Source organism: Oncorhynchus nerka, linkage group LG7, assembly GCF_034236695.1.
Source record: "Oncorhynchus nerka isolate Pitt River linkage group LG7, Oner_Uvic_2.0, whole genome shotgun sequence".
NCBI classification, from domain to species: domain Eukaryota; kingdom Metazoa; phylum Chordata; class Actinopteri; order Salmoniformes; family Salmonidae; genus Oncorhynchus; species Oncorhynchus nerka.
The window spans coordinates 84591036-84601166 of record NC_088402.1 but is presented as its reverse complement, the minus strand read 5'-3'; the positions used below and the strand labels follow the sequence as shown (position 1 = coordinate 84601166).

Here is a 10131-nt window from a genome sequence, read left to right as displayed (position 1 = left end):
TTACGGAAACAAATAGTTTTTGCTTGCATGATGCATCGAAAATGATTTTTAATGGTGTACTTTTTGTTGAAATATGCTAATGTCTCGTGAAGTGAGGGGAATAATTCAACGCAGCACATGGAGCGTTTCTTACCATGACCTCTATTCTTAAATTATAATCCCATCAACCTAACCATGAATTATTTTGTCAGGGAAGCATCAGTGGTTGTACAGTTGCTACTAATTGAATTGCCTATGAGTTGACGCTAGGCTTTCTTTTCATCCAACCACGGGACGTCGTCAAGACAACCACAAATGACAAAGGGCTTTCTCAGTCTATTCAGCGATATGAAAGAGAGGCTGTTTTGTGTGACGGAGATCAGTGGAGGCTGCTGAGGGGAGGACGGCTCATAATAATGGCTGGAATGGAGTCAATGGAGTGGTATCAAACATGTGGTTTCCGTGTGTTTGATAACATTCCATTGACTCCATTCCAGCAATTATTATGAGCCGTCCTCCCCTCAGCAGCGTCCACTTACAGAGATGTAATAACACATGCAGTAGGTGGTAAGGTATGCAGCCAGGGCACAAATGCATGAATAAGCCTGTTTCTCCCCCTCTTCAGCCTCCTGTGATGGCAACACAAAGACATACATTATCAATATCCTATTCACAGGATGCTAATAATGCCATATTATCTGAATAAAACATATTGACACAATCACACAACATACATTCTTCTTTAATCTCACTTCCATGGTAGCTACTTCTGCTCTGCAGAACACTTGTGTCCGAACTGCTAAATGCCAACTATATTTCACTTGCAAATGGATTGGTCAATCTGATCATGTTGGCTTGGTCTTTAAAGTTCACAGCAGAGGAAAGAGGAAAGAGTGTAAAAGACAAATAGAAATCCAGGAAGACAGAATGTGTTTTTATTTTATTATTTTCTACATTCACACGCTCCTCAATGTTCAAATTTTGGTCAGATCATTCCCTGAAGAACCCCACAGTCAGTAGTGTTGTCTGTAATTTGGTTGGAGTAGTTGACTCCTGTCCTGGTGCTGTGGCCACAGCAGAGTCTACAGGACCTGACCACCAGCCTCTCAGTAGGACCTGACCACCAGCCTCTCAGCAGGACCTGACCACCAGCCTCTCAGCAGGACCTGACCACCAGCCTCTCAGCAGGACCTGACCACCAGCCTCTCAACAGGACCTGACCACCAGCCTCTCAGCAGGACCTGACCACCAGCCTCTCAGCAGGACCTGACCACCAGCCTCTCAGCAGGACCTGACCACCAGACTCTCAGCAGGACCTGACCACCAGCCTCTCAGTAGGACCTGACCACCAGCCTCTCAACAGGACCTGACCACCAGCCTCTCAGCAGAACCTGATCACCAGCCTCTCAACAGGACCTGACCACCAGCCTCTCAGCAGGACCTGACCACCAGCCTCTCAGCAGAACCTGACCACCAGCCTCTCAACAGGACCTGACCACCAGCCTCTCAGCAGGACCTGACCACCAGCCTCTCAGCAGGACCTGACCACCAGCCTCTCAGCAGGACCTGACCACCAGCCTCTCAGCAGGACCTGACCACCAGCCTCTCAGCAGGACCTGACCACCAGACTCTCAGCAGGACCTGACCACCAGACTCTCAGCAGGACCTGACCACCAGCCTCTCAGCAGGACCTGACCACCAGCCTCTCAACAAGACCTGACCACCAGCCTCTCAACAGGACCTTCTCTGAGAATTCCTTCGACCTCATGGCTTGGTTTTTGCTCTGACGTGCACTGTCAACTGTGGGACCTTATATAGACAGGTGTGTGCCTTTCCAAATCATGTCCAATTAATTGAATTTACCACAGGTGGACTTCAATCAAGTTGTAGAATCATCTCAATGATAATCAATGGACACAGGACGCACCTGAGCTCAATTTCGAGTATCATTGCAAAGGTCTGAATAATTATCTAAATATATATTTTGAATGATTATTTTTAACCTATTTTCGCTTTATCATTCTGGGGTATTGTGTGTAGATTTATGAGAGAAAAAACGTAATTTAATCCATTTTAGAATAAGGCTATATCAAAATGTGGAAAGAGTCAAGGGGTCTGAATACTTTCTGGATGCGCTGTATACTTTAGTTTTACACATTACTATTTATAAGTATATTTATTCTGATATATAGTTTATGTATGAATACATAATCCTTCAGCTGCCTACATCCATCATTCTTGCAGAATAATCTCTCTCTTTATCTCTCTCCCCTGCTCTCTCTCTCTCTCCCCCTGCTCTCTCTCTTTCTCACTCTCCCCTGCTCTATCTCTCCCCTCTCTCTCTCCCCTGCTCTCTTGCTCTCTCTCCCCTGCTCTCTTGCTCTCTCTCTCCTGCTCTCTTGCTCTCTCTCTCCTGCTCTCTTTCTCTCCCCTGCTCTCTCTCTATCCCCTGCTCTCTCTCTCCCCTGCTCTCTCTCTCCCCTGCTCTCTCTCTCCCCTACTCTCCTGCTCTCTCTCCTGCTCTCTCTCTCTCCCTCCCCTGCTCTCTCTCTCTCTCCCCTGCTCTCTCTCTCTCCCCTCTCTCTTTACTGTGCATAAGGCAGACCAGTGTAGTGTTTGGCTTGATCTCAGACTCTAGAGCCAAATGGAATAAGTCTGCGTTAGTTCTGCTGCACCTTGATTCCCCCTGACAAACCACCATCAGAAATGTCTAGGCCTACATGAAGGGTCCCGTTATAAGACCGACTGTGTGAAGCTCTTCACAAGGAAGTGGCTTTATTCTCCAACCGGTCAGAGAGGACTGAAAGGGACACTATTCCCACCAAAGGGCTTCACAGACCCCCTTTCAACACTGGGGACATAGAGAAAGACCCTCTGTGTGTTTATGTCAGGGCTGCTTGCTATAGACCTATAGAAGTGGACGGAAATGGCAGAGGGCCAAGTGTGTGTACGTCCGCCTTTGATATCAGCTCGTTTACATTGATCTTTGTCTATACCAAAATTTTGTATTATATACTATAATAGAAGACATCTGTGACTGTGACTGGTCAGTGTTATTCCCTACAGAAAGACCCTCGAAGTCTGACAACTACACCCTATGCTGTGACATTTATGCTTTCTGTAAAACAGAAAATCTATGTGTTAGATTAACTGTACTGTAGTTGGATACTACCTTTCCCTCGTAGTCATGAAACTATGAACTATGATGGCTGTGTGTGCTCATCGGAGCCTGTCATAAATCAAGCAGACGGTACAGCACCATTTGGCCGTGTACCAAAGGGGGAGATGCCAGGAGCAACAGAAGAATGTCAGGTCTCCGAGCCTGAGGCCCATCTCATTCAGACGGCGCCTGAAAATAATCGCACCCCTGTCTTTTAGGAGGCATTCGCTGCTGATCTCTCATTTTTATGGGGTCTTAGCCTTTAGAACCCTGTTACAAGTCATTAGGAGTTGAAGGTTCAAACGTGCACTGCAGCCACTTTCAATGATTGATCAACATAGAGGAGAGTCTCCCGATCTCTCGGTTTCTGAGGTGTCTCTATGCGTAGAGCAGTGGAGCTTTGTGGACTTGGCTGTCGTGTAGTGGGATTGTAAAACCCTGGTCAGACCACCAGTGCTGTAGGCAGCCTAATAGTCTAGCAGTAGTTATTTATAGTTTTCTTGGACTGCACCAGGGCAGAGCCATGCATTCCAGACATGGCCCATGAACTCTGGAGGTTGTTGGCTCTGCGTGCCCTGTCCCAGAGCCCCTCTCCTCCCATTGTGTTTAATCATTACAAACCGTACTGTAGCAGTAGTAGTAGTAACTGTTAAGTGTTACATTCTTATTACAATTTGGGCATTTGGCAGACACTCCACGTTTCCAGAAGTACTTAGATTCAGATTGATGGTATTAGTATAAGTACTATAGTGGCTATTCAGCTGAAGAATCTTCTCCAGTTATGATCTAGTAGAGATAGGATGTAAAGAAAACATTGGAAATTAGGCTTCTTTTTATGTTGGTAAAAAGGAATGATTGTTTTCCCAGTCCTGTCCTACGCTGCTACTCCTGTTACTAAGAGGAAGTTCCCATGACTATTGTTCCTGTTTCACTAAAAATATCTACAGTTGGACGTCAACCAGTCAAAGAGCAAGTGAGGACACCAGACCAGTAGCATGGCTGTGTTCTCTATTCTTCCCAGGCCTCAGAGCGCAGCTTTGGTCCTGTCCGGGGGTATCATCGGACGGGGCCACAGTATCTCCTGACCCCTTCTGTCTCAGCCTCCAGTATTTATGCTGTGGTAGTTTATGTGTCGGGGGGCTAGGGTCAGTCTGTTATATCTGGAGTACTTCTCCTGTCTAATCCGGTGTCCTGTGTGAATTTAAGTATGCTCTATCTAATTCTCTCTTTCTTTCTTTCTCTCTCTCGGAGGACCTGAGCCCTAGGACCATGCCTCAGGACTACCTGGCATGATGACTCCTTGCTGTCCCCAGTCCAACTGGCTGTGCTGCTGCTCCAGTTTCAACTGTTCTGCCTGCAGCTATGGAACCCTGTCCTGTTCACCGGGTGTGCTACCTGTCCCAGACCTGCTGTTTTCAACTCTCTAGAGACAGCAGGAGCGGTAGAGATACTCTTAATGGTGCTGACTTGTTGCACCCTTGACAACTACTGTGATTATTATTATATGACCATGCTGGTCATTTATGAACATTTGAACATCTTGGCCATGTTTTGTTATAATCTCCACCCGGCACAGCCAGAAGAGGACTGGCCCACCCCTCATAGCCTGGTTCCTCTCTAGGTTTCTTCCTAGGTGTTGGCCTTTCTAGGGAGTTTTTCCTAGACACCGTGCTTCTACACCTGCATTGCTTGCTGTTTGGGGTTTTAGGCTGGATTTCTGTACAGCACTTTGAGATATCAGCTGATGTAAGAAGGGCTATATAAATACATTTTATTTTAAATTTGATTTGTGTACCACGGGCCACTAGGTCTTCTTTGGCCCACGACCCCATATTGATATTTGAAGATTCTCATGACCCCAACCATGTGAAAACAATTATGTAATTAACAACCAATGTTTACTTCTTTATTATGGGCTATGGCAGTCAATTGAAAAACATTCTAACATTATTTATGATTGTTTTCTCAACTCAGCCCCACATTAGAAGTATGTGATGGTATGACAGTCAACTGCAAATTAGTCTGATATAATGTATCTTATCTCACCACCACTAATGAGATGGGTGTGGCTTGATGTAAAAGTCAGGGGGCGTGGTCGACAGTGCGCACCTCATCTCTGCTGTCACATCCAACCTGGATCGATATTTGGTTTTAATCCAGACAAGAGCAATGAATCCAGCTTCAAACAGATATGAGCTGTGGAAGGGTAGCCTACCCTGAGTTTTATGGTCCTTTCAAGACAACTGGGAACTCGGAAAAATGCAATGCCAAATCATGGCTTCACTGATCTTTAGATCTGAAAGTTGGTGTTCTAGAAAGAGGCCAGAGATAGAATTCCAAGTTGGATGACTTTTCGCAGTCGGAGCTCGTTTCTTTCAGGGTTCCCAGTTGTCTTGAATGCACTGAAGTCGGAAGTTGGAGATTTCTGAGTTCCCAGTTGTTTTGAACACGGCATTAATACTCAGAGGGAGATGGCAGGGTATACCCTTTGAGTCAGGAACCAAAACTCCTCTGTAGTGACCCATGAGTGCCTTGTCTGCAGCATTCGGTCACATGACATCTCGATCAGCTGTTTCGATTTGACTTACCGGCATGTCAACTGGATCACAGTCAAACGGATTGGGAAGTAAGTCCCAAAGTGCTCTTCCAAGCGTTAGAGGTGAGCAGTCATCATTCGTGTGGGTCATTTACTGATGCTGTTATCTGTTAATTTATTTTCATTACACAGAAGGTTAAGCAAGTCTTTTTTTTTACATCCATTGCAAATGACAACAGTTCCTCTCGCAATGCTAGAAATCCTTGCAACACTCTCCCTCGATAACCACCAAGCCTCACTATGAAATAGAACATTGTCCTGCTCTGATCCCATAACTCCACATAGTTTTGTGAACAGACATGCGCACAGTGGATGTGGTTTGATGTAGTTTACAATCGAAGTTACCTGCTGCATTATATCTCACAGGTTCTGTGCTCTGCTCTTTTTTCCCGCCAGTTGCTCTCTGTGTATCATACAATATGTTCACATTGCAGAGGGAGACACTTTCATAAGTACAGTGCAGAGGCCTGCCCGCAGTTCCGCCATAGACGGAGCCCCATCTTTGCAAAAGCCCAGCATTCGATCCCATGGAATCTGTTTATCGTCAATATAGTCACACAGCACACTGAACATCGCCTATGCCTTTTAATGCTCGGGAATCGTGAGACAGAACATTATGTCCTGGCGAATAGCATCCCCCGACATGTATATCGAACAAAACCAATGCCCGCCACAGGAGTCGCTACAGCGGGATGGGACAAGGACATCCCAGCCGGCCAAATCCTCCCCTAACTCGGACGACGCTGGGCCAATTGTGCGTCTCCTCATGGGTCTCCTGGTCACGGCCGGCACGGGTCTCAAACCAGCTTCTGTTGAAACGCAGTTTGTACTGAGATGCAGTGTCTTAGACCGCTGCGCCACTCGGGAGGCTCCATCCACAATGTTTTGAATGCTTATCAATAGCCTTCCACAAAGTAGCAAAATACTCAAATACTACACAGGACTCTTAAAGAATTTTATTTTTAATGTTAATTGTATTTTTTGATCACAGAAACAATGAGGAAAATCTGGAAAAATAAATAAATGTTAAATATATAAAGCAGCCTGTGTAATCATCTGCCAGAGAGTAGCCCCAATCGGTCCGAGCCCCAAGTAATACATTTGGGCCAGATAACTCTCACCGGAATCGGCCCGAGCTCAATCGCCGCATCCTAGCCATAAGTAATACTGCCGAAGGCGGCCCAGACTCGGGCCACATGACGTCGGCCGAGTCTGACTCTGAGCCGGAATCGGCCCAGATCCACTGTGCTAGCTGGGAAGTTTGTGAGTCTTTCAGTCAGACCATAAATGATTTATTTAACAGTGTTATCTTCCGCACAGGTGTAGTTCCTAAGTGAATTAAGCAGTTAACATCCCAACATGCTCAGGGTCATGTATAAAATACTGGGCAGGCCATTATTTTGGCTACCATGGCTATGCCTCCATGGGATGACAATGCCCCCATCACTGAATGGTTTGATGAGCATGAAAATGATGTAAACCATGTGTCATGGTCGTCTCAGTCACCAGATCTCAACCCAAATGATTACTTATGGGAGATTCTGGAGCGGCCCCTGGGACAGAGCTTTCTCCAGTTCCAGACATGGCACGGTGCATAGAATCTGTTCTGACTCGTGGTGGCCCAACAGCCTATTAAGGACCTTTATGTTGGTCTTTCCATTATTTTGGCAGTTACCTGTAAAGTCTTTCTCAATAAAATGTGATGCACATGGAATTGTATGTTGTATGTATTTTTCATGGACTACTTCAACCTCTTGATTTCGTTCCACTCCTGTGGCAGTGGGTGTGGAGTTACCATACAAGACGTGACCACCCCCTGTGGCAGTGGGCCTGGCGGATACTGTCCACGATGTTACCACCCCCTGTGGCAGTGGGCCTGGCGGATACTGTCCAAGACGTGACCACCCCCTGTGTCAGTGGGCCTGGCGGATACTGTCCAAGACGTGACCACCCCCTGTGTCAGTGGGCCTGGCAGATACTGTCCAAGACATGACCACCCCCTGTGGCAGTGGGCCTGGCGGATACTGTCCAAGACGTGACCACCCCCTGTGGCAGTGGGCCTGGCGGATACTGTCCAAGGCGTGACCACCCCCTGTGGCAGTGGGCCTGGCGGATACTGTCCAAGACGTGACCAAGCAGTGGGCCTGGCGTGACCACCCCCTGTGGCAGTGGGCCTGGCGGATACTGTCCACGATGTTACCACCCCCTGTGGGTGTGGAGTTACCGTCCAAGACATGACCACCCCCTGTGGCAGTGGGTGACCACCCCCCTGTGGCAGTGGGTGTGGACCACCCCCTGTGTCAGTGGGTTACTGTGACCACCCCCCAAGCGGACTTGACCACCCCCTGTGGCAGTGGGTGTGGAGGTTACTGTCCAAGACGTGACCACCCCCTGTGGCACCAAGTTCTTCGTTAGGGGGAGGACTGGGGAGAGATGTTTAATTATTGAAGGGTTTCAGCTGTACTAGAGGACTCCCGGTGTCGCACTGGCCCATTGATTCACTGGAGTAGTGAGGTGACGAGTGACAAGTGTCTAAATGGAGCACGGGCTGCATCACTTCATTAAAGTGTCTGCATGGCAGGTTCTTGAACATGATCCAACCAATGTAACTCCTGATGGATTATTGGGTGATATTAGATTGTAATAATATTTTCATGTTTTCTTTTCTCTACAGGTGGAGTGAACAAAGAATGGTTTATGTTTGTGGATGAGGAGGAGACTTGAGCTTAACTTTGGACACAAATGGTTAGACATTGTATAACTGTATAGAAATATATTTGTGTAGCAAACTTGATGTTGAGCGTCCTTTAACTGTATTTGTCTTTACAGAATATTTGCCATGCCACTTGGGATGTCTCTGATCTCAGCCCCGCTCATCTTCCTCCTGGTCACCACCACATGCTCCCTCGCTGTCTGCACTTATCCACACTTCTCCAGAAATGATACTTCATTTGAGCACCTGGTCCTGCACCCAGACCCCTCTGTAGGCACGGTCTACGTGGGGGCCAAGGACCATCTCTTCCAACTGGACGGGCTGGACGGCCTGCGTCTGGAGCATGAGGAGAGGACCGGCCCAGTGACTGATAGTAAGGAGTGTCTTCCCCCTGTCACAGAGGCCAACTGCCCCCAGGCCCGGCACACCTCCAACCACAACAAACTGCTCCTGGTGGACCCCTCAGCCATGGAGCTCATCACCTGTGGTAACGTCCACCAAGGCACCTGCCAGAAGCGCAGCCTAACCTCTGTGAAGGAGGTGCTGTTCTCCACAGAGAGGCCGGTGGATACCCAGTACGTGGCGGCCAACGACCCGGGGGTGTCCACCGTGGGGCTGGTGGTGGGGCCCCGAGGCGGGGAGCGGTCTGTGCTCTATGTGGGCCGTGGTTACACAAGCAGCCATCCGCCCATCTCCACACGCCATCTGGCCCACGAGCCTGTGTTCTCATACGACGAGACCGCCAAGCTGGCCGTGGCGGGAAGGCTTTCGGAGTACGACCACCATTTTGTAGCTGCCTTCGCTCGGCGTGGGCATGTGTACTTCTTGTTCTATCGCCGTGACATTAAGGCTGTGACGCGGGAATACCGTACGTATGCTGCCCGCGTGTGTCTGGATGACTCCTCCTACTACTCCTATGTAGAGGTACCCCTGGTGTGTCACTCCTCCTCTACCTCCTCCCCAGAGAGGAACTACAACCTTCTGCAGGCAGCCCAGGTGGGTCAGGGGGGTGGCAGAGAGGGGGAGAAACTGCTTGGGCTCTTCTCCACCAGGGCCAGCTCCTCCAACGGGCCCTCAGACGACTCGGCTCTGTGTGTGTACGCCCTGGACGAGCTGGACAGACACATCGACTCCACACGAGACCTGTGCTACACGCAGTATGGCCGGGTGGAGGGAGGAGGGGAGGTGGCCTACATCGAGTACGAGGTCAAGTCCAGCTGTGCCAATTTACCCACGGTAAGTTATTCAGAGAAGCAGATGTAACCTTTCACATGATTCCTCTGGTTCATCAGAATGAAAGTGTAGGTTTCCACTGCTCAATGTCAAGCATTTACCTTATTTTTCCTAACGTCAGGGTACTAGCAATGGAATGCCTTATAATCTAGTGAAATCCTACTTGTTCTCTACCTTCGCCGCTGTAATGCTTATTGGCTTCCGCAGTCAGGAAGTGGACTAGATCCATGCTTAAAGCAGAACAGCCATAGAGAGAGGAAGGCAAATGGAACATAAAGGGCCTTAACGAACCCTGTGTCAAACAGCCAAGAGATCCCTGAGGCCTGTGAGTGAAGTAGCCATGCAGGTTTACGACCCCGGGATGACCTCCAGTCTGGGCCCGGAGCCCAGAGCTCATCAGGCCTGCTTGCCTGGAGCATTTTAATAAAACAAACTGTCCCAACTCAGCTA

The 10131-nt window shown here is 48.4% G+C and overlaps 1 protein-coding gene across 1 annotated transcript in view; it reads left to right on the top strand.

The window, feature by feature from the left end:
- Positions 1 to 8409: 8409 nt before the first annotated feature.
- Positions 8410 to 10131, top strand: part of LOC115132653 (plexin-B1-like) — a 30509-nt gene continuing 28787 nt past the window's right edge. The window contains exons 1-2 of the mRNA XM_065020906.1: positions 8410 to 8480; positions 8565 to 9684. Of these exons, the coding sequence (XP_064876978.1) occupies positions 8575 to 9684 (1110 nt within the window). The 5' untranslated portion in view covers positions 8410 to 8480; positions 8565 to 8574. The remainder of the gene's footprint in view (positions 8481 to 8564; positions 9685 to 10131) is intronic.